The sequence below is a fragment of the Microcaecilia unicolor genome, chromosome 11 (genome assembly GCF_901765095.1).
Source record: "Microcaecilia unicolor chromosome 11, aMicUni1.1, whole genome shotgun sequence".
Lineage (NCBI taxonomy): Eukaryota > Metazoa > Chordata > Amphibia > Gymnophiona > Siphonopidae > Microcaecilia > Microcaecilia unicolor.
Genome location: NC_044041.1, coordinates 82359148 through 82384094, shown reverse-complemented (window position 1 = coordinate 82384094; position 24947 = coordinate 82359148). Strand labels below are relative to the sequence as shown.

At 46.7% G+C, this 24947-nt stretch overlaps 1 protein-coding gene across 2 annotated transcripts in view; it reads left to right on the top strand.

The window, feature by feature from the left end:
* Positions 1-24947, top strand: part of ZFR2 (zinc finger RNA binding protein 2) — a 324672-nt gene that overhangs the window by 251941 nt on the left and 47784 nt on the right. For both annotated transcript variants that reach the window (XM_030220048.1, XM_030220047.1), the window contains 5 exons: positions 2938-3128; positions 3656-3827; positions 13169-13307; positions 13971-14065; positions 14443-14538. In XM_030220048.1, coding sequence (XP_030075908.1) covers positions 2938-3128; positions 3656-3827; positions 13169-13307; positions 13971-14065; positions 14443-14538 — 693 coding nt within the window. The remainder of the gene's footprint in view (positions 1-2937; positions 3129-3655; positions 3828-13168; positions 13308-13970; positions 14066-14442; positions 14539-24947) is intronic.

Here is a 24947-nt window from a genome sequence, read left to right as displayed (position 1 = left end):
CGCCAGGGAAGCACAAAGATCTGGGCGGTGGCTGAGGAGGCGGCGGAGTTAATGCACTGGGCAGAAGTATATTTTCAGGGCCTCTCGGCGGGTCACATGGCCGGGGTGGACCACGTAAGTGCAGACTTTTTAAGCAGATGCACGGTAGACCCCGGAGAGTGGTCACTTCATCATTCAGTTTTCAACCGCATCATGTTGGAATGGGGTCTGCCAAAGATGGACCTCATGGCGACAGCTGCCAATGTCCAGGTGCCTCAGTTGACGACGGTATCCATGTTCCGAAGGGATCAACGCATTGGTTCTTCTGTGGCCTCCCCAGCTGTTGCTGTATGTGTTTCCTCCATGGCCACTGGTGTGTCGAGTAGTGCAGCGAATCGAGCGTCACTCGGGCCCAGTGATCCTGGTGGCTCCGAACTGGCCACATTGCTCGTGGGTACGGGACCTAGTGTGTCTGGCAGTAAAAGGGGCCGTTTCCGTTAGGGGACTGCTCAGGTTATCTCGGGTCCAATCGAGATGCCCTATTCTTCTCCGTTCTTTGCTTGCGGCTTGGCTCTTGAGAGGAACAGGTTGAGGAAGAAAATTTTTTACCCCAGGGTAATTGATATGATGTTGCGATTGAGGAAACGGTCTGCATTGTTGGCCTATGTGCGCGTGTGGTGACATTTGAGAGCTGGTTCCAAGATCGGTCTTAACTCCCTTTGTGCACCTCTGTTGCAGGGTTTTGGATTTCTTGCAGGATGGTGTAGACCGGGGACTTTTGCTGTATTCCTTGAAAGTTCAGATGGCGGCTTTGGCCTCTTTCCGTGGAAGGTTCAGGGAATTTCCTTAGCAGCTTCCCCGGACATAGTCTGTTTTTTTTGTGGGGAGTTAAGCTGATATGTCCTCTGCTACAACCGTAGGTCCCTCCGTGGGACTTGAATCTAGTTCTGGTGGGCCCTCCCTTTGAGCTGTTGGAGTCATGCACCTCGAAGGACCTTATCCTGAAGACTGTTTTTAGTGGCCATTGCCTCAGCTCGGAGGATTTCAGAACTCCAGGCTTTGTCCTGTAGAGATCTTTTCTTGTCTTTTTCCAAGGAGAAGGTCTCGCTCAAACCAGTGCCATCCTTTTTGTCTAAAGTGGTTCCCAACTTTTCATGTTAATCAGCTTTCCGGTGTTGGTGGATAGATCAGGGGATTCTTCTCAAAGTCGCTTGGCAAAATGGATGTCCGTCAGATTTTGAGTTCTTATCTACGGAGGACGCAAGACTTTCGGGACTCGGATAGACTGTCTTGTATGGGGGACCTAAGAAAGGAGCGTCCACTTCCAAGGCAATGATTGCCTACGTAGTTGAAGGAGGCTATTGCCTCATCCTAATTATTGAAGGGCCCGCGTTGTGCCTCCTGTGCTTAAGGCACATTCCACTTAGAGGGGGTGGCTTCCTCCTGGGCGAAATGCAGTTTCATCCCTCCGCAGGATATTTGCAGTGCAGCTGTCCTGGTCCTTCTATGATTCGTTGTGAAGCATTACAGAATTGATGTTCAAGCATTAGAGGAGGCCAGATTTGGTGCTGCCGTGTTGACCTCTGGCTTTTGGGGGCCCTGCTTCGGTACTTCCCAAATCATCTTGACTGGTCTGGAGGGTCGCTGAAGATGGTGATATTAGGTCTTACCTGCTAATTTTCTTCCCTCTAGACCCTCCAGACCAGTCAAGAACCCTCCCTGTTCTCAGCACTAGTGCCTGTTCTGCTTGTTCTTGTTTTGGGCCTGTGTTCTGCTGTGGTTGTCATGTAGTAGTGCTCTACGCTACTGTTCTGGTAGTGCCAGGGGTGGTTTTCTTTCTGGCGTTAGTCTGGTGCGATTCTGGGCACTGTTTGCATCTTGTCTGGAAAAGCACTCTAAGGTTTGAGATGAGTTTCCATGTACAGGGTTAGGAAGTTTTCTTTTGGTCTTCTCTGCTTTGCTATTGGTGTACTGACTAGCTAGGGTTCTGCCCAGGATACATATACAGTGTAAAAAGTTTAGTGTTCTCTGTGCTGGTAGGCGTGCATAACCCAAGCTTCTTGACCGGTCTGGAGGGTGTAGAGGAAAGAAAATTAGCAGGTAAGGCCTGGAGAGTGTAGGTGTCAGTGACTGAAGGCATGCTACTGACTTCCTCTGTCCTATGGTAGTATGCAGAGGAAGTTGGCAACCCAGGTGGTGGATTTCTTTGGCCGGTGGTGCTTCAGCTACCTCACCAGCCATTGAACAGGTACTGCAGCTTTGGAGAGGGGCCTAGCCCAAAGTGTGTGTGTGTGGGGGGGGTCCATGTCTCCAATGCCTCCCCCCCCCCCCCCCCCCAAGGCTGTGACACTGATTAAAAGCCTAGTATCTTCCTTTCTCCTGCCTTCAGATCTAACCTCCCTTTTTTTTTCTCTCCACCCAAGGACCTTTATCTCTCTCTCTCTCTTTTCCCCCTCCCATCCAGGGTACAGGCCGGCATCTCTCCCTCCCCCTTTTTGTCCTGCCTGCATTTCGGTCTCTCAATTTCCTTCTTCCCGTCCCAGACCTGACCACAGCTCTCTATCAGATTCCCTTCACCCAGTATATCTTTTGAAACACAATCAAGTCTTTGGCCTTGCAGCGTCAGCAGCAGCTTCAGGGCTAAAGATTTGCTTGTATTTCAAAAAGGGTACACCGGGTGGGGACCTTGAGAGAGAGCCACGGGCAGGTGAGGGAGAGATTGTCAGACCATGCACAGCAGGGGAAGCACAGGAGGGGGGTATGCAATTAATTAATCGTGATTAAAGTTTTTTAATCACAATAATTGAGTTAATTGCAATTAACGTGCAGCCTATTTTATTTATTTATTCATGTGTGCATCCATGCAAGTTTTTATATATCATCTGCATGTTAATGAAAATCTTCAGTACAATCGTGCCTTGCACTAGAATAATTCCAGTGCTTTTATTTCCCCCTTAGCCCATTCGTCGCCCAGATTCTTCTGATGATCGTCATATCATGTCGAAGCACTCTAGCATCTATCCCACAGAGGAGGAGCTTCAGGCCATTCAGAAAATAGTCTCCCACTCCGAGAGAGCTCTCAAACTGGTCTCTGACTTGCTGGCAGAGCAGGAAATGCACAAGAGTGACGATGAGACTAAAGAGAAAGGGTAAAGAGACCATTTTTCTAACTTCAGTGTAGCAGTCTGTAAGAGCTGGGTTCAGACTTGGTGAAGTTTCTAAGATGGGGATATATATTTTAATGTTAACGCATAGAATGGAGGATCTTGGTTATTCTCTGCTTTTTTGAGCAACACCATGGGTATATCTTTAGGAACTTTAAGGTAAATTAACAGGGATCTTAGTCACAGTTAATCTGAGGGAGGTTTAAATGAACTAATGGGCAGTGTTTTCTCAAAGAGTGGCAGGTTTGTAGCATAGTCCCATAGGGTAAGTAATGCAGCACTAATGAAGTTTGTTATAAAATCACTTTTCTACGGTTGAAGGCCAAGTAGGTGCCTATTTCAGCCTTTGTGTCTTTATAAAATATAAGGAGCAAAGCGGCCAAAATCACAGCCATCTTCAGCAGTAGGCTTCATGGACAGCAACCACAGTAGTTGAGGTCACTTTCAGAAATCACTATTGGCACTGAAGCTAGAAACAGCTGATCCTTTATCTCAACCTGTCTCCTTCACAGCAAGGTGGCTGCTTCTGCCCGAACACTGAAGGGGGTCATGCGAGTTGGAATTCTAGCAAAAGGCCTGTTGCTTCGTGGGGACAGAACTGTGCACCTTATCTTACTATCAACCCAGAAGCCCACCAAATCTCTCTTACAGAAGATTGCAGATCACTTGCCCAAACAGCTCTCGGTAAGACTTGGGCCCTGGTTTACCTCTACTGACCACTGGTTGTAGTGACATCAATGTTGGGAGACTTTATTTCAATAATAGATATGTTTGTTCTCATTATTAGCTGTGTGTTCATAACTAATAGTTTTATAATGCTGAACATAAAACACAATACGTAGAATAGATATGCCAGAATTGATCATTTATTACGTGTGCAATATGGGTTTTTACCTGTCCTTCATTTATTGAGCATGTACTCATTATTTGCCTAGTGCTGTTCTCTGCGGATAAGCAGGGAACTTGTATGCACACTTGTGATAACATGCATGACAGATCCACTGTGCCAGAGCTCTCCTCCAGCTTAAGAGAAACCTTTTTGGCTTCTCCTGAGCATGAGTCAGCATTCCCTTACTGATTGTGGTCCGTCGTCCCCTCAGTCCAAATTATCCGTGCTCGTAGCTCTCCTCTTCTGGATAACATTTACATGTTCTGACCTTAAGAACCTAAAAATAAAATCTATGAAACTTAGCAAAGTGATATGGTGCCAGCTCTACTAACACTGGAGAAGTAGCCCAATAGTTAGTGCCGTGGACTGAGAACCTGGGGAACTTAACCCTCCATTCCATTACGTAGCTTCCCAGTATTCCAGAACCTGTGGGATAGTTATATCCATCAACCAGCAGGTGGAGATAGAGAACTGAAAACTGAGCTGAGATATATCTCTCTTGGCATCCAGTCAGTCCACCTTCTCAGTTTTTTCTGTCTCCAGCAGGTGGATGGACACACTTTTCAGGTTCTGAGTAATTTGCTCCTGGTCCAGTTGATTGCTGGTCCTAAGTTGAGCTATGAGGGTGGCTTGAGTCTGTTGAGTCATATCTGGAGGTGCCCCATGAATGTACTTCTTCCCTCCTATCACCTCTCCCCTGTTTCATGTGGAGCTTTCCTTTTCCAGCACAACCTAAAAAAAAAAGGCAAAAGGTTTGCTGGAGAGCGTGGGACAGTGTGTCAGTCCTGAGCTTTTTGTGAGCTTGGGGAAAGCAGCCAGCATGGTAAGTCCTACTAAAATTTGACTCAGAACCACTTGGAGGGCTGCAAGTTCTACTTGGTGCATAGGTGTCGGATCCTGACTCAACGCTTGGGATATATTGTGTTGCGCTGATGACAGTCATGGTGAATGGCAACTCCTGTGGAGGCAGTTAAGTGGTGTTCCCTCTGTGCCCCCAATGGCCAGCATTGGGGGCACTGCAGTGTATGCTACTGAGAATCTCGCAGAATTGGAGGAAACGATTGGCAGCAGCACATCTTCAGATTCAGCTGGAAGCAGGGTTGGCCTACTTAGCAGATGCTATTTATGACATACGTCTTTGGCTATCACGGCATATTGACAACTCTGGTTGTGGCATTGGGTAGCAGATGCAGCGTCAAAGTCACATTTAGTTAAACTGCTCTTTCGGGGCAAGTGGCTATTTGGAGAAGATCTCAGTAACTTGATGGAAGAACTGGAGAGAACTAAACCATAGCAGTTGCTGGAGGAAAAACTGAAAGCCTCTGGTCATCTGTCTTCGGTAGCTGTCTATTTCGAGACTGTAGACGGTACCAGCCTGGTTGTCAGTAATATGGTTAGGAATCCCGCTTTCAGGCACACCAGTCTTCCTTTTTTGCGGACAAGAGGTCATCCTGTCAGTCAACTAGAACCCAATTCCTCCAGAGCTTTGCAGTAATACGAGGCTGGTTCTCTCTTCTATTATAAAGAATACAATTACGGAGCACACAGACAAACGTGTTAATGGGACAGAGTCAGCATGGGTTCAGCAAGGGAAGTCTTGCCTCACCAATTTGCTTCATTTCTTTGAAGGCATAAATATACGTGGATAAGGTGAGCCAGTTGATGTAGTGTATCTAGATTTTCAGAAATCTTTTAAAGTTCCTCATGAGAGATTCCTGAGAAGATTAAACAGTCATGGAATAGGAGACAAATGGCCTTCTGTGGATTAGGAATTGGTTGTTGGACAGAAAACAGAGGGTAGGGTTAAATGGTCATTGCTCTCAATGTAGGAGGGTGAATAGTGTAGTGGAGTGCCATAGGGATCTGTACTGGGGCTGGTGCTATTTAACATATTTATGAGTAGAGAGGTGTGGTAGCCGTGTTAGTCCACTTTTAAAGGTAATCAATAGAAATAAAATAAAACATGGAAAAGAAAATAAGATGATACTTTTTTATTGGAAATAATACATTTCTTGATTAGCTTTCGAAGGTTGCCCTTTTCATCAGATCGGAAATAAGCAAATGTTGGTAGATGACAGTATATATGAGCGAAACATCAAAGCATTTCAGTGACAGTCCGTATGCATGGAGACAGGGGATGAGTGAAACATCAAAGCATTTCAGTGACAGTCTAACAGGATGGGGGGGATAGGTGATTTATAAATGATCTGGAAAATAGAATGACGAGTGTGGTGATTAAATTTGCAGATGACACAAAACTATTAAAAGTTGTCAAAACACATGCAGATTGTGAAAAATTGCAGGAAGACCTAAGGAAACTGGAAGACTGGGCATCCAAATGGCAGATGAAATTTAATGTGGACAATTGCAAAGTGATGCACATTGGGAAGGATAATCCAAATCTTAGCTACCTGATGCTAGGGTCCACCTTAGGAGTCAGCACTCAAGAAAAAGATCTAGGTGTCATTGTAGACAATAAGTTGAAATCTTCTACCCAGTGTGTGGCAGCAGCCAAACAAGAAAACAGGATGGTAGGAATTATTAGGAAAGGGATTCAAACGACAAAGAATATTATAATGCTTCTGTATCGCTCCGTGGTGCGACCTCACCTTGAATATTGCATTCAGTTCTGGTCGCCGTATCTCAAAAAAAGATATAGCAGAATTAGAAAAGGTTCAAAGAAGAGTGACCAAAATGATAAAGGGGATGGAACTCCCTCCCATATACGGAAAGGCTAAAGAGGTTAGGGCTCTTCAGCTTGGAAAAGAGACAGCTGAGGGGGGATATGAGTGAGGTTTATAAAATCCTGAGTGGAGTAGAATGGGTAAAAGTGAATTGATTTTTCACGCTTTCAAGAAGTACAAAGACCAGGGGACCTTCAATGAAATTATATGGAATACTTTTAAAACAAATAGAAGGAAATATAATAACGAATTATTAAGCTCTGGAACTCGCTGCTGGAGGATGTGGTAACAGCGGTTAGAGTATCTGGGTTTAAAAAAGATTTGGACAGGTTCCTGAAGAAAAAGCCGATAGTATGTTGTTGAGATCGACGTGGGAAAACCACTGCTTGCCCTGGGATTGGTATCATGGAATGATGCTGCTAATTGGGTTTGTGCCAGGTACTTGTGATCTGAATTGGCCACTGTTGGAAGCAGGATGCTGGGCTAGATGGACCATTGGTCTGACCCAGTATGTTATTCTTATGCTGTAGCCATTCTCCACCTCCAGTCAAGCTGCCTACCTATCAGTGGAGCTCAGTCACATCGCAGACGCCATCAGCTGAAAGCTCAACTCTCATGAGTGGTCCCTTTACCCGGCTGTTGTATCTGCACTATTTGAGCACTGTGGTCATCCTAACCTTGACCTCTTTGCTGTTCTGGGGACTGTGAGTTGTCAAGTTCTGTTCTCTTTGCATGCCATCGCCAAGGATATGATAAATTCACTGTCTCATGGTCCTGGGGGCTCCTCTTTCTTGATCCTCTAAGGTCCTCAGCAGATTCTTCCTCGCTACCTGGAGATTGAGTGGCCGGAAATTGAACTCGCTGTCATAAACTGCCTCTCGTTCTCGCAGGACATCAGATTTGTCCTCTTAGCAGCCAGAAAACCCACCACCGAGAGATCCTACCACTTTATATGGTTCCGCTTTGCCCTATGGGCTACCTTAGCCAATATAGACCCTCACAAGTGCCTCCTGCCCAGGTCGTGCCTTACTCTAGCATCTCACTCAATCCAGACATCCATGTCCACCCTTCTGCTATAGCAGCCTCTTAAGACCCACTAGATGACAAGCCATCTCCTCTCTTCCTCCACACTTCATGAGTGGTCTCACTAATCTTAACCAATTTGAGGCCTCAACATTGTCCTCGCTCAGCTCATGCCACTGCCATTTGAGCCTCTCAGCCTAACTTCCCTCAAGCACTTAAATGGAAAACTGTCATCTTGATTTCAATAACATCTGCAAAATGCATCACCGAACTTCAAGCTTCGGTCACCTATCCAGCTTACCCACAGTTCCTCCACAGCAAGATTGTTCTCCGCTCTCATCCCGAATTCCTTCCCAGAGTAGTCTCCAACTTTCATCTGAAGCAATTCATCATGCTTCCCTCCTTTTTCCCACTGTCACACGCATCCACAGTAGAGCATATCCTTTACACCTTGGACTGCCAAAAAGAGGCACCCTGTTCTACCTGAAAGCTACAGAAGTTCATGGTATACCTTTCAGCTTTGTTATTTTCAGTCTGATCAATCCATGCTTACTGGCTTTCAAATACATCATCTTCAACTAGATTATCAGACTGTATCTCCTTCTGTTACTTTTAAACAGGTGACTCTCCCACCAAAAATTGGTCCTTGCTGCTCTGAGCCACAGTGGCCCCAGGGGCTAATCTCAGGGCTACTTTCATCACATACATTTCCCTTCATTGTCTATCCATACCTTCGCAAAAAAAAAAAACTACAGCCCAGATGTGGCCTCTGTAAGGGATACTACATTCAGCCAAAACATTCTCCATAATCTGTTTGCCTGCTAGTCTTCCCTCTGCCCATCCTTTGTAACCCGCTTAGATTTTTTTTGTATAATGTGGACTAGATATTTGATAAATAAATAAGAAACATTTCTGTACAAGGAGCAGTACTGAATACTTCTGTACAACTGCAAAGTAATTCTCAGCTACTGACTCATCACAAGCATGCATGTGTACATGTTCCCTGCTTGTCTGTGGAGAAAGTGTAGTTGCTTATCTCTAACGGGTTCTCCGTAGACAGCAGGGAAATGCAGCTTTTCATTCTTGCTATCCTTCTCCTTGACATCTTTGGAAAGAACTTGTTGATTCTGCTGAGAGACAGATTGATGGGAGTAGGGACCATTACCAGTGCAGGAAGGCTGATGCATGTTTAGGAGGAGCCAGAAGGTTCCAGGAGGAGAGCTCCAGCACAATGGATTCGTTATGGGCGACATCACCACAAGTGTGGCTGCGTTCCCTGCTGTCTACACTTTCTACAGGTAAACAACTATGCTTACCTGTATTACAGATGGGTCCTACTATAAATAAGCAAGCCCAGTCTACCTTCCTGCAACATGTTCCGGCTGTTAGTGGATTTTTAATAAAACGAGGTAATACATAGAAATAAATAAAACATGGAAAAGAAAATAAGATGATACCTTTTTTATTGTACTAACAATACATCTTTTGATTCACTTTCTTCAGAACGGAAATAAGTAAATGTTGACAAATATCAGAATATAAAGTGAATCACAGAGAGGGGGGTAGGTTAGGTGAGAAGCAGGGAGAACTGGGTGGATGAGAGACTGAAAGAGATATGGCAGATAAGAGAGTGACAAAGCAGTAGAATTTTATGGTTTATAGTGGGATAGAAAGTCCAGATCTTTGTTGTCTGGTGGGTGTCAAAATACTTCATCATTTTGACTTCAAAGGTCTTAACATTCCTGGATTGTCTTAAAATTTCCTTTGTGTTCTTACCATAAGATCATTGATGCAATGTTCTGGTTTTGTAAAGTGCTGTCCCACAGAGGTGGCATTCTAATTTGAAACAGAAATTAGTGAAAAGAAAACTCCTAATAGAAGCTCAAAAAGAAGAATGGCACACACCCCTGCAATGTTCTCATCAGCAAACTGTGCCAGCAGATTTCACAGGATCCTACAGTCACTCGCATGGGAAAAACATTCAGAAGAGGATTATTCATATGCTCATCCTCCAATGTAAAAAGTGTGAAGAAGGAACCGACTGAAATTAATAAGAAGCAGCATAAGGAATGTCAAGTCAAATGCAAAGCGCTGATAAGGCAAAGAGATAATTTGAAAAAAGATTGCGTTGGAGGCAGAAACATATAGTAAAACTAGTAAAAAAGCCCCGTTTCTGATGCAAATGAAACGGGGGCTAGCAAGGTTTTCTTCTGTGTGCATGTGGGAGTGTGTGTGTTCCTGCCCTCTCTCCCCTCCCCCCTCTGAGTCCTTCATTGTTACAGAGAGAGCGATTTGATTTCCTGCTTTGCTGTTTTGTGTTAGAGAGAGAGCGAAGGCGGGGCAGACACTCATGGGGAAACCGGATATCTCTCCCCCTTCACACTTCCGGTTGGAGGCTTCATAGAACGTTGGTGTTGCCTTTTATATATAGAGATGTTTTTTAATGTAAAGCAAGAAGCCGGCAAAAGAATCACTTGGATCGCTAGATGACCGAGGGGTAAAAGGGGCAATCGGGGAAGACAAAGCCATAGCAGAGAAATTAAATGAATTCTTTACTACAGTCTTCACCGAGGAAGATTTCAGAGAGATACCGGTGCCAGAAATGGTATTCGAAGCTGACGAGTCAGAGAAAATGAATGAAATCTCTATAAACCTAGAGGATGTAATGTGGCAATTTGACAAATTGAACAGCAGCAAATCTCCTGGACCGGATGGTATTCATCCCAGAGTACTGATAGAATTGAAAAATGAACAGGCGGAACTATTGTTAGTAATATGTAATTTATCTTTAAAATCGAGTGTGGTCCTTTTATCTCTCCGCACCTTATGCCTGGAATAGACTTCCTGAGCCATTACGTCAAGCTCCTTCCCTAGCCGCCTTCAAAACCGGGCTAAAGGTCTACCTGTTTGATGCTGCTTTTAATTCCTAACTTGTCACCTGCTCGTAACCTTATCTTGTCTTCCTCTCCTCAATAGTCCCTTTTCCCTATGTGTCCTATCTGTCTGTCCTACCCGTATCCCTTATTTGTCCTGTCTGTCTGTCCTGATTTAGATTGTAAGCTCTTCTGAGCAGGGACTGTCTTTTTCTTCATGTTCAATTGTGAAGTGCTGCGTATGACTGGTAGCGCTATAGAAATGATTTGTAGAAGTAAGATTGGAGGGTAGCCCATGTAACGCTGTTATTTAAAAAAGGTTCCAGAGGGAATCTGAGAAATTATAGACCGGTGAACCTGACGTTGGTGCCGGTCAAAATGGTAGAGGCTATTATAAAGAACAAAATTACAGAGCATATTCAAAAGCATGGATTAATGAGACAAAGCCAACGTGGATTTAGTGAAGGGAAATCTTGCCTTAATAATCTGTTACATTTCTTTGAAGGGGTGAACAAACGTGGATAAAGGCGAGCCTGTTGATATTGTGTATCTGGATTTTCAAAAGGCTTTTGACAAAGTACCTCATGAAAGACTCCGGAAGAAATTGGAGAGTCATGGGATAAGAGGTAGTGTCCTATTGTGGATTAAAAACTGGTTAAAGGATAGAATACAGAGAGTAGGGTTAAATGGTCAGTATTCTCAGTGGAAAAGTGTAGATAGTGGGGTTCCCCAGGGGTCTGTGCTGGGACCGCTGCTTTTTAACATTTTTATAAATGATACAGAGATGGGAGTAACTAGTGAGGTAATTAAATTTGCTGACAACACAAAGTTACTCAATGTTGTTAAATCATGAGAGGATTGTGAAAAATTACAAGAGAACCTTGGGAGACTGGGCGTCTAAGTGGCAGATGACATTTAATGTGAACAAGTGCAAAGTGATGCATGTGGGAAAGAGGAACCCAAACTATAACTACGTAATGCAAGGTTCCACGTTAGGAGTCACCGACCAAGAAAGGGATCTTGGCGTCGATGATGCGTTGAAACCCTCTGCTCAGTGTGCTGCTGCATCTAAGAAAGCAAATAGAATGTTAGGTATTATTAGGAAAGGAAAACAAAAGTGAGGATGTTATAATGCCTTTGTATCGGTCCATGGTGCAACCGAACCTCGAATATTGTGTTCAATTCTGGTCGCCGCATCTCAAAAAAGGTATAGTGGGATTAGAAAAGGTACAGAGAAGGGCGTCAAAAATGATAAAGGGGATGGGACGACTTCCCTATGAGGAAAGGCTGAAGCGTCTTGAGCTCTTCGGCTTGGAGAAAAGATGGCTGAGGGGAGATATAATAGAGGTCTATAAAATAATGAGTGGAGTGGGACGGGTAGACGTGAATCGATTGTTTACTCTTTCCAAAAATACTAGGACTCGGGGGAATGCGATGAAGCTACAAAGTAGTAAATTTAATTCCTATCAGAGAAAAGTTTTCTTCACTCAACGTGTAATTCAACTCTGGAATTCATTGCCAGAGAATGTGGTAAAGGCGGTTAGCTTAGCGGGGTTTTAAAAATGTCTGGACGGCTTCCTAAAGGAAAATCCATAGACCATTATTAAATTGACTTGGGGAAAATCCACTGCTATTTCTGGGATTAGCAGCATAAAATGTATTGAACTTTTCGGGATCTTGCCAGGTATTTATGACCTGGATTGACCACTGTTGGAAACAGGATGCTGGGCTTGATGGACCTTTGGTCTGTCCCAGTGTGGCAATACGTATGTACTTATATAAGGGTACTATATTGGAGGAACAAGCCAGATGCTAAAAGCACAGCTCAATTTACACAGACACAATATTAAACACTCCAATGCCAACCAGGATGCCACCTCTGTGGGACAGCACTTTACAAAACCAGAACATTGCATCGATGATTTTATGATAAGAACACTAAAAAGAGTTTTTAAGACAATCCAGGAACATTAAGACCCTTGAAATCAAAATGATGAAATATTTTGACACCCACCAGACAACAAAGATCTATGCTTTCTGTCCCATTATAAACCATAAAATTCTACTGCTTTGTCACTCTCTTAATCTGCCATACATGTCTCTCATCCACCCAGCTCTCCCTGTTTCTCACCTAACCTACCCCTCCCTTTTCCTGTGAGACTGTCATTGGAATGTTTCTGTTTCACTTTATATTCTGGTATTTGTCAACATTTGCTTGATCTGAAGAAGAGTTACCTTTGAGTTAGTCCAATAAAAAAGGTATCATCATCTTGTTTTCTGTGTTTTGATTTCTATTTATTACCTTTAAAAGTGGACTTACTTGGCTACCACATCACTTTAATAAAACAAGTAATGAACAAATCTATTTTGTTGTGCAAATGTATTCTGGCGTTTGTTCTAATGCAGGCCTAGTGACCCTGCCTGTAGAAATGTGTCCTGGTGATCCTATTTTTTTTCTGTTCTCTGAACATAGTTCTATGACAGATCAGGAAAATTCTGCATGTGAAACTTGAGAGGGGATTGGTCAGAGCCAGTTTTTCTTTTTAAACCCACCAGACATTAACGCAAGACCAGTATGAAGTTTCATGCAATATTGATGAAGCTCACATCATCATTGCATCAAGCAAGGGGCCAAAAATGGAAGTGAAGGTTTCCATCACATCCACTGTAATGAAAGATGAAGAGGCTGAGAAAGGTATGTGCAAGAAGGGATCCTGAAGATTTCTTATAATTTTAACCTGTTTGTTTATCTTGATCAATACTTGTGCTTTTCAACCCATTAAGGGTCTGTCTTCCTTTTTAATATTAAACTTCTTTGAATCTTAAGATAGGGCAAATGTGTGTATGTCCACAAATTGATATACTGTTGTGTCTGTATCTTTTAGTGATTGGTGTTTTTATATAGATAAAATGTTTTATGCCTGGTATCCAGTTTTGATGCTGTTTGCATTGGGCTATAATTCCTGCCCATGTAGCTTCATTTCAGACACCTAGCAGTTCAAATAACTATCAGATATTTGGAAAAGTTAGATTTATGCATAGCTGCTCAACAAGAAGCATCCCACGAACAAATCCAAACTGAATTTGTGGGAGAGGAGAGATGTGAAGACATTCCAGGTCAGGTCTGGTGCCCCGGGGGTCCTTCTTTGTGAGGAAGCTGGATTCTCTATCTGAGCCTGACTTCTATTACTGAAGCCCATAGAGGCAGAGGTTGCATTCATGACTGTACAGTGAGTTTGTAGTTCATTCAGTGCTAGAAGAGAATAGCAGGTGATGGTTATAAAGAAATGATTCCTAAAAACCTGGATGACAATAACAGCTATTTAATATTTTTAGGTATAACTTTGTTTTTCAACAGAAGCAAAGGAGCCTCAGCCAGACCCCCAGGACCTTCTGAGCAAGCAGAAATGTTTGGAGTCCTTGAGTGCCCTTCGTCACGCCAAGTGGTTTCAGGTAAAATGCATTCCATGCTTGTAAAGATGTTGCTCAGTGGTTTCCCAAGTCACGCCTGGAGTACCCACTTGCCAGTCCAGGTATTCAGGATATCTGCAATGAATTTGCACGAAAGAGATTTGCATACAGTAGAGGCAGGACTGATTTGGGAAACAGTGCTTTAGAACAGCAGCTGAGGAAGGCAGTGGATAATTTAGTTTCTCTGCTTTGCACAACTTCTTTAAGAGGGCATTTTAGCTTTTTGTTTCTTTTTACTTTAAATTCTGCAGCTGATAGTTGTCTCTTGTGGATGCTGGGACAAGGTCCCCTTCTGGTGGGTTGTACATCTGTTTATACTGCTGGTTGACTAAATTTTTTTTTTTTTTCTTTCCACAAAGTCACGAGCGAATGGCCTGCAGTCTTGTGTCATAGTTATCCGGATCCTGCGAGACCTCTGCCAGCGTATCCCCACCTGGGCTGCACTGCCTGACTGGGTAAGGAGCTGCAGGGGATACCTTTTTGCCCACCAGAGTACTACTACTACTACTACTACTTAACATTTCTAGAGCGCTACTAGAGTAGGAAAGGGAAAACTTGTTTTTCCCTGCTAATTTATTTATTTATTTATTTATTTTTAACCATTTATTTTATTGTTTTCATATATAAATTTAACAAGAGGTGAAACTTCTAATACAACAAAAATGCTAACCAATATCTGTCAGAGCAGTTTCTATACTGCATATAGTAGCAATATAAACACAGAAATCCAACCCCCCACCCCTCCCTCCACCCATGACAACAGTGGTGTATACATAGCTCAACAGTGGTGTATACATAGCTTGATTCAAAACCAGTAATAATAAGCAAAAATGCCATCTCTTATGAAGAGAGGGACCCAGATCTCTTCTTCCGCTGTTCATAAAATTGCCAAATGTCATAAAATTTAGTTAATCGTCCATGTTGCAAAGCTGTAAGCTTAGAAAGTTAAAAAATACAGTCCAACTTCTGCAAGACAGTAGGGCAGCTTGTTTCCACACCTGTGCAATAACCAACTTAGCAGCCGTAAAGAGCAGTATGACCAGTTTATGATGGGGGACTAGGACAGTTGCTGGTTTATGATGTAGTAAACAATGAACTGCTTGCAATGAATACATGCGCCCTAATATTTTCTGCAGTGTCCAGTAAAAAAGCCCAATAAGCCTTTACGACTGGGCATGTCCACCACACATGTAGGAAAGTCCCCCACTCTCTGCAATTTCTCCAACATAAATCCGGGTCCCCTGGAAACATTTTTCGAATTTTCACTGGTATATATTACAAGTGATAGAAAATCTTAAAGCTATTTTCAATCAGATTGCTGACAATAGATACTTTAAACAGATAGTGAAATGACTTTTTCCATTGTTCCCTAGTAAAGGTTGTATCCAAATCTTGTTCCCATTTACTAGTATAATACTGCATTCTCCGAGGATAAGCAGCCTGCTCATTCTCACTGATGGGTGACGTCCACGGCAGCCCCTCCAATCGGAAACTTCACTAGCAAAGGCCTTTGCTAGTCCTCGCGCGCCCATGCGCACCGCGCATGCGCGGCCGTCTTCCTGCCCGAACCGGCTCGTGTTTGTCAGTCTTCTTTTGTCCGCTCTTGGGACGGTTGTGTTTTGCCGCCGTTTCGCGCCCCTCAAGTCGACCCTCGCGCGTCTTCGCGTTTTCGCTAAAAAAAAAAAAAAAGAAAGACCTTCGGTCTTTGTCCCTTCCCGTGTGTCCAGTTTGTTTCCCCGACGTAAGTTTCCTTTCGCTTTCGGGGTAGGCCTTTTTTGTGGCCTCGGTATGGGTTTTTTCTCTCTCCCTTATTTTTGGTGCCCTTCGTCACCATTGCGAATTTTGATTTCGCCGGCGTGATTTCTCCGCCCATGTCATCGAAGTCTCCCAGTGGCTTCAAGAAGTGCACCCAGTGCGCCCGGGTAATCTCGCTCACTGATAGGCACGCGTCGTGTCTTCAGTGTCTCGGGGCTGGGCACCGCCCGCAGGCCTGCAGTCTTTGTGCTCTTTTACAAAAGAGGACTCAGGTAGCGAGATTGGCCCAGTGGAACGTGTTGTTCTCGGGCTCTTTGTCGACAACAGCACCGGAGGCGTCGAGTGCATTGACGTCGACAGCGTTAAGGCCTTCGACCTCGGCATCGATGGCATCGAGGTATCGACCCTCTGCATCGTCGGTACCGAGACATCGGAAGGCGGCGTCGGCGGTACCGGGACCTCCGCTGTTGCTGATGTCGTCGGACGGTGGTGCTTCGACTGGAGTGCAGGTGAGGGCTGTCCATTCCCCTGCTGGTGGCGGTGAGCCTTCGGGTGGGTCTCCTCCTACCCTGAGGGCTCCTGCGGTACAGCCCCCCTGAGACCGACCTTCTTCGGCCTCGGCCCCGAGGAAGAGACGGCTGGATTCTACGTCCTCCTCGTCGGTACCGGGAAGCTCCGGTGACATGCTTCGTTTGAAAAAATCAAAGAAGCATCGACACCGGTCACCTTCCCGCATCGGTACCAAGAGCTCTGGGTCGCCGAGGGAGTCGGCACCCAGTAGGCATCGGCACCGGGAGGACCGCTCACCCTCTGTTCAGGAGATGTCGATGCGCTCCACCTTGGACAGCCCAGAACAGCCTCCACGCCCGGAACAGACTCTGACTTCGACGCCTGCATCGGCTTCCATGTCTTTCTCCACAGCCGCTCTGCACGAGAGTCTCCGGGCCGTGCTCCCGGAGATCCTGGGAGAGCTGTTGCGCCCTTCCCCTCCGGTACCGGGGGTGCTTGCGCCACCGGTACCGTCGAGTGAGGCGCCGACTGGCCCCTTGCCCGGGGTGAGGTCTCCGACATCAGTACCGCTTGCGGTACCGACTGCGGCCGCCTCCCAGGAAGGCTCCCCGACGACGTCGGCGGAGGGAGCTTCACCGGTGCTGGCGAGGGAGTCTACCTCTCGACACTCTCACCGTGGCCGTGTTTCCACGGAGTCGAGTCGGGCACAGCTTCAGACACAGGTTCATGAACTTGTGTCTGATACCGATGGTGAGGCCTCGTGGGAGGAGGAGGACATCAGATATTTCTCTGACGAGGAGTCTGATGACCCTCCTTATGATCCCACTCCCTCCCCTGAAAGGCAGCTTTCTCCTCCCGAGTCTGTCTTTTGCGGCCTTTGTCCGGGAGATGTCTACGGCCATCCCCTTCCCGGTGGTCGTGGAGGATGAGCCCAGAGCTGAAATGTTTGAGCTCTTGGACTATCCTTCTCCACCTAAGGAAGTGTCCACAGTACCCATGCATCATGTCCTAAAAAAGACATTGCTGGCGAACTGAACCAAGCCTTTAACTAATCCCCACATTCCCAAGAAGATCGAGTCCCAGTACCGGGGACCCAGAGCTGATGCGCACTCAGTTGCCTCACAACTCTGGTGTGGTGGATCTGGCCCTAAAGAAAGCTAAGAGTTCTAGGGAGCATGCTTCGGCGCCCCCGGGCAAGAACTCTAGAACCTTAGACACCTTTGGGAGGAAGGCCTACCATTCTTCTATGCTCGTGGCCAAGATTCAGTCTTACCAGCTCTACATGAGCATCCATATGCGGAACAATGTGCGGCAGTTGGCGGGCTTGGTGGACAAGCTCCCTCCGGAGCAAGCCAAGCCATTTCAGGAGGTGGTCAGGCAGCTGAAGGCGTGCAGAAAATTCCTGGCCAGAGGGGTATATGATACCTTTGATGTTGCATCCAGGGCCGCTGCTCAAGGTGTGGTGATGCGCAAACTCTCATTGCTGCGTGCCTCCGACCTGGAGAATAGGATCCAGCAGCGGATTGCGGACTCCCCTTGCCAAGCGGACAACATTTTTGGAGAGAAAGTCGAACAGGTGGTAGAGCAGCTCCACCAGCGGGATACCGCTTTCGACAAGTTCTCTCGCCGGCAGCCTTCAGCATCTACCTCCTCAGGTAGACGTTTTTATGGGGGAAGGAAGACTGTTCCCTACTCTTCTGGTAAGCGTAGGTACAATCCTCCTTCTCGACAGCCTGCGGCCCAGGCTAAGCCCCAGCGCGCTCGCTCTCGTCAGCAGCGTGCGCCTCAGCAAGGCCCCAAGGCTCCCCAGCAAAAGCAGGGGGCGAGCTTTTGACTGGCTCCAGCAGAGCATAGCCGACATCAACGTATCAGTGCCGGGCGATCTGCCGGTCAGGGGGAGGTTGAAAGTTTTTCACCAAAGGTGGCCTCTTGTAACCTCCGACCGTTGGGTTCTTCAAATAGTCCGGCAAGGATACACCCTCAATTTGGCCTCGAAACCTCCAAATTGCCCACCGGGAGCTCAATCCTACAGCTTCCAGCACAAGCAGGTACTTGCAGAGGAACTCTCCGCCCTTCTCAGCGCCAGTGCGGTCGAGCCCATGCCATCAGGGCAAGAAGGGCTGGGATTCTATTCCAGGTACTTCCTTGTGGAAAAGAAAACAGGGGGGATGCGTCCCATCCTAGACCTAAGGGCCCTGAACAAATATCTGGTCAAGGAAAAGTTCAGGATGCTTTCCCTGGGCACCCTTCTTCCCATGATTCAGGAAAACGATTGGCTATGCTCTCTGGACTTGAAGGACGCCTACACGCACATCCCGATACTGCCAGCTCACAGACAGTATCTGCGATTTCAGCTGGGCACACGTCACTTCCAGTACTGTGTGCTACCCTTTGGGCTCGCCTCTGCGCCCAGAGTGTTCACGAAGTGCTTGGCTGTAGTAGCAGCGGCGCTTCGCAGGCTGGGAGTGCACGTGTTGCCCTATCTCGACGATTGGCTGGTGAAGAACACATCCGAGACAGGAGCTCTACAGTCCATGCAGATGACTATTCGCCTCCTGGAGCTACTGGGGTTTATGATAAATTATCCAAAGTCCCACCTTCTCCCAGTGCAAAGACTCGAATTCATAGGAGCTCTGCTGGATTCTCGGACGGCTCATGCCTATCTCCCAGAGACGAGAGCCAACAACTTGTTGTCCCTCGTCTCTCGGGTGCGAGTGTCCCAGCAGATCACAGCTCGGCAGATGTTGAGATTGCTGGGCCACATGGCCTCCACAATTCATGTGACTCCCATGGCCCGCCTTCACATGCGATCTGCTCAATGGACCCTAGTTTCCCAGTGGTTTCAGGCTGCTGGGGACCTAGAAGACGTGATCCACCTGTCCACGAGTTTTCTCAAATCCCTGTATTGGTGGACAATTTGGTCCAATTTGACTCTGGGACGCCCTTTCCAAATTCCTCAGCCACAAAAAGTGCTGACTACGGGATGCGTCTCTCCTGGGGTGGGGAGCTCATGTCGATGGGCTTCACACCCAGGGAAGCTGGTCCCTCCAGGAACGCGATCTGCAGATCAATCTCCTGGAGTTACGAGCGGTCTGGAACGCTCTGAAGACTTTCAGAGATCGGTTGTCCCACCAAATTATCCAAATTCAGACAGACAACCAGGTTGCCATGTATTACATCAACAAGCAGGGGGGCACCGGATCTCGCCCCCTGTGTCAGGAAGCCGTCAGCGTGTGGCTCTGGGCTCGCCATTACGGCATGTGGCTCCAAGCCACATATCTGGCAGGCGTAAACAACAGTCTGGCCGACAGGTTGAGCAGGATTATGCAACCTCACAAGTGGTCGCTCAACTCCCTAGTAGTGCGACAGATCTTCCAGGTGTGGGGCACCCCCTTGGTAGATCTCTTTGCATCTTGAGCCAACCACAAGGTCCCTCAGTTCTGTTCCAGGCTTCAGGCCGACGGCAGACTGGCATCGGATGCCTTCCTCCTGGACTAGGGGGAAGGTCTGCTGTATGCTTATCCTCCCATACCTCTAGTGGGGAAGACTTTGTTGAAACTCAAGCAAGACCGAGGCACCATGATTCTGATTGCTCCCTTTTGGCCACGTCAGATCTGGTTCCCTCTTCTTCTGGAGTTGTCCTCCGAAGAACCATGGAGATTGGAGTGTTTTCCGACCCTCATCACACAGGACGAAGGGGCGCTTCTGCATCCCAACCTCCAGTCTCTGGCTCTCACGGCCTGGATGTTGAGAGCGTAGACTTTGCCTCTTTGGGTCTGTCAGAGGGTGTCTCCCGCATCTTGCTTGCTTCCAGGAAAGATTCCACTAAGAGGAGTTACTTCTTTCTATGGAGGAGGTTTGCCGTCTGGTGTGACAGCAAGGCCCTAGATCCTCGCTCTTGTCCTACACAGACCCTGCTTGAATACCTTCTGCACTTGTCTGAGTCTGGTCTCAAGACCAACTCTGTAAGGGTTCACCTTAGCGCAATCAGTGCATACCATTACCGTGTGGAAGGTAAGCCGATCTCAGGACAGCCTTTAGTTGTTCGATTCATGAGAGGTTTGGTTTTGTCAAAGTCCCCCGTCAAACCTCCTACAGTGTCATGGGATCTCAATGTCGTTCTCACCCAGCTGATGAAACCTCCTTTTGAGCTACTGAACTCCTGCCATCTGAAGTACTTGACCTGGAAGGTCATTTTCTTGGTGGCAGTTACTTCAGCTCGTAGAGTCAGTGAGCTTCAGGCCCTGGTAGCCCAGGCCCCTTACACCAAATTTCATCATAACAGAGTAGTCCTCCGCACTCACCCTAAGTTCTTGCCAAAGGTTGTGTCGGAGTTCCATCTGAACCAGTCAATTGTCTTGCCAACATTCTTTCCCCGTCCTCATTCCTGCCCTGCTGAACGTCAGCTGCACACATTGGACTGCAAGAGAGCATTGGCCTTCTGTCTGGAGCGGGCACAGCCCAACAGACAGTCCGCCCAATTGTTTGTTTCTTTTGATCCCAACAGGAGGGGAGTGGCTGTGGGAAAACACACCATATCCAATTGGCTAGCAGATTGCATTTCCTTCACTTACGCCCAGGCTGGGCTGGCTCTTGAGGGTCATGTCACGGCTCATAATGTTAGAGCAATGGCTGCGTCAGTGGCCCACTTGAAGTCAGCCACTATTGAAGAGATCTGCAAAGCTGCGACGTGGTCATCTGTCCACACATTCACATCTCATTACTGCCTGCAGCAGGATACCCGACGCGACAGTCGGTTCGGGCAGTCAGTGCTTCAGAATCTGTTCGGGGTTTAGAATCCAACTCCACCCCCCTAGGCCCATGTTTATTCTGTTCCAGACTACACTCTCAGTTAGTTGGAAAAATTGTTAGGTCAATCTCAGTTATGTTCTCGCCGTTGCGAGGCCCAATTGACCATATTTGTTGTTTTGAGTGAGCCTGGGGGCTAGGGATACCCCATCAGTGAGAACAAGCAGCCTGCTTGTCCTCGGAGAAAGCGAATGCTACATACCTGTAGAAGGTATTCTCCGAGTACAGCAGGCTGATTGTTGTCACAAACCCGCCCGCCTCCCCTTTGGAGTTGTGTCTTCCCTTGGTTTGTTTTGCTACATATGGGACTGACGAACACGAACCGGTTCGGGCGGGAAGACAGCCGCGTATGCGCGGTGCGCGAGGACTAGCAAAGGCCTTTGCTAGTAAAGTGTTCCAATTGGAGGGGCTGCCGTGGACGTCACCCATCAGTGAGAACAATCAGCCTGCTGTCCTCGGAGAATACCTTCTACAGGTATGTAGCATTCGCTTTATGGTGAGATGAATAGTAAGTAAAATTCTTGCCAGTTGGATGCCTTTGTTGCCATAGATCAAAAAGGCTCCAACGAACCAGAAACTGTTTAAGAGATGCATGTTCTCTCTGTGCATAAGAAATCTCCGCTGCACTATTATCCCACATCGGGTCTAAAGTAGAGGTCTGAACGGGGTTTGCGGGGATCCCACGGAAGTCCCCTCCGGGTTAGTGGGAGTGCCGCGGGGATGGAAATAAACATGCGGGATTCCCGTGGGGATGGAGGATATTCTGGCGGGATTCCCGTGGGGACGCGCACATACCTTTGTTTGAGAGGCCGCTGCTTTTCTGCAGATCTGTGCCCCTATCGCATCAATCATGCTGCTGGTTTGCTAATCGCCCCTTCTTTTAGTGGGCGGAGACACCAAGCTCTCCTCCAGCGGGAAAAGAAGGACGCCCTCAACTGCCCCGTCGCGCCAGGGACGGCCAAATTTCAAGGGGGGTGTCGGGCAGAGCAAAGGCGTGGATGTGCTCCAAGAAACGTCCATTTTGGGCATCCTTAACTGCTCCAGCGCACCAGGGACGGCCAAATTTCAAGGGGGGTGTCGGGCAGAGCAAAGGCGTGGATGTGCTCTGAGAAACGTCCATTTTGGGAGTCCTTAACTGCTCCAACACGCCAGGGATGGCCACATTTCCAGGGGGGTGTCAGGCAGAGCAAAGGAGTGGATGTGCTCCGAGAAACGTCCATTTTGGGCGTCCTTAACTGCTCCATCGCGCCAGGGACGGCCAAATTTCAAGGTGGTGTCGGGCAGAGCAAAGGCGTGGATGTGCTCCGAGAAATGTCCATTTTGGGCGTCCTTAACAGCTCCATTGCACCAGGGACGGCCAAATTTCAAGGGAGGTGTTGGGCAGAGCATAGGCGTGGATGTGATCTGAGAAACGTCCATTTTGGGCGTCCTTAACTGCTGTATCGCAGGAACGGCCAAATTTCAAAGGGGTGTTGGAGGCATAGCGAAGGTGGGACTTGAGCGCCTAAAACTTAGACATCCTTCATCTGTAATCTAAAAAAAAAAAAAAAGGATGTCCCTGACGAGCACTTGCACGGTTTCACCCGGGTCTCTCTCTGTCTCAACTCAAGTTCAACACGTGCAGGAGATTTGCTCAAGTTGTATGTAGTGAGTCTTCCAGGCACTGCCAGACCTCGGAGAGAACTGCACAGAGGTGAGCTCAGCTGACTACTTTTATTTTTTATATATGTATAGGTAGTTTATTTCTCTCATGGTGGGAACTGGCTGTTTGTGAGCTGTTTTACTGCGGCTAAAGCATTAGCATACCCACTTGTTTCTTTTGTTGAGGACATTGTGCTGTTTGGGTGACCAATAATTCTCTCTATTTTAGTGTGGAAAAAACTTCAGTTTGTTTTATGTATTTATTGCCCTTTTTGTAAGATTCAGTAAATTAATGAGTGAAGAAATATTTTCTCTGATTCGTTTTAAATGTATTACTGTACATTGTGTGCCCCCTGTCCACTCCACTCAGTATTTTATACTTTATACTTCCTTTTTTTATGGGGACGGGCGGGGATGGAGGAGATCACTCATGGGGACGGGCGGGGACGGAGGAGATTACTCACGGGGATGGGTGGGGATGGGTTAGATTCTGGCAGGGATGAGCGGGGACGGGTTTGATTCTGGCGGGAATGGGTCGCATTTCTGTCCCCGTGCAACTCTCTAGTCTAAAGTAACATTAAAATTCCCCCCCCCCCCCCCCCCCCCCCACACACACACACACTGTTCCCAAGAAAAGGTGACCATCCCCAACTCTAAAGTTTGACCCAAAACAGCCGAAAAATCAACTTGGTCCTCATTTGGCACAGATATGCACCCAAAAGTGAAGTCTGTGCTCCCCAACTTTAATGAAAGGAGCACATGATGACCTTCCTTGTCAGACACAACTTTCTGTATCTGCCAAGGATAGGTAGACAAAAGAGCTATCAAAACTCCTCTAGTCTTATTTTGAGATCAATTAGAAGGAAAAAAAAATATGTTGATATTTTTTGTGAGCTACATAGTGCTCATGGGCCGGTTTCAAGTGAGTCTCTTGAATGAAGGCCACGTCTGCCCTTAAACGAATCAGTTCTTTGAACAGAAGTTTTCTCTTAACTGGGGTGTGCAGTCCTCTTACATTCAGAGTTATACAAGTTAAACTAGACAGAACATAAAGGACTTATTAAAATCAGATTGCCCCTGAATACCCAGAATAAGCCGCATTGAGCCTGCCATGAGTGGGAAAGCGCGGGGTACAAATGTAACAAAAATAAAATACCACTTGTATGACATGGGACAGCTGCCAAATCCAAGACTCAAAATAATTAAAGTCCTCCATAACACCACTGTGCCCCCTGAATAGCCCCCCCCCCCCCCCCCAGTACCCTACTTCTTCCGTAGGCAAGACAACACTCGTGTGTTCGGCATGCCCACATAGTACGAGACGAAGCAGTGCATCCTAATAGTACATAGCCAATAATGCTTAAGATCCATCCAGTTATATTAAACAATTAATGCTAGGGTTCTAATGACCTTACAATCCAGATTTCTTGCATTGTGCCATCAAGCTTTTTGACAAATATTGTTGCTGACGACACCCCTGTCCATGGGAGACTCGTTGCCATCTTGTCCTCTCAACTCATGAAGGAGGGGAGGGATTCTCCACTGGATGAGCCTGTGCTTCCTCAAGGAAGCAGACCCAATGTAGCTTGCCTTCCTTATAAAAATCTAAGGCGAACGGTGCTGCCATTTATATCTAATACCCTTCTCTCACAGGTGTTGCATCAAGGGCTGCAGTTCAGCTCTTCGCTTCAACTTGGTATTTGTCAGGGCCTGGTAAATTTCAATATGGTAGGTATCCCACTCAAAGGCAGTATTCGCCTGAGCTTTAGCCAATAATGTTTCCTTCAGTTTAAAATCTTTAAAGCAGGCGATGATATCCTTAGCATGATTTTGCCTCGGGTTACCCTCTGTCAAGTATAATGGATGATGGATCCACTGGAGCATTGCCTGAGGAAAGGAGAGCCCCTGCTATTGCTGAACAACTATTTCACAGTCCATATAATCAGGGCCTTCTGGAACTCCTCTAAATTGGAGGTTGGATCGGCGTCTTTGTTTTTCAAGGTCTTCAATCTTGTCCAGCAGATATCTAGTATTCTGTTTATTCTCAGCCAGACTTTTATTAATTTGTGATATTTCCATTGCATGAGCCTCCAAGCTGGTCTCAGTGTCAATCAGGCGTTGACCCAATTCAGTAAGCTCTCCCCAGAGA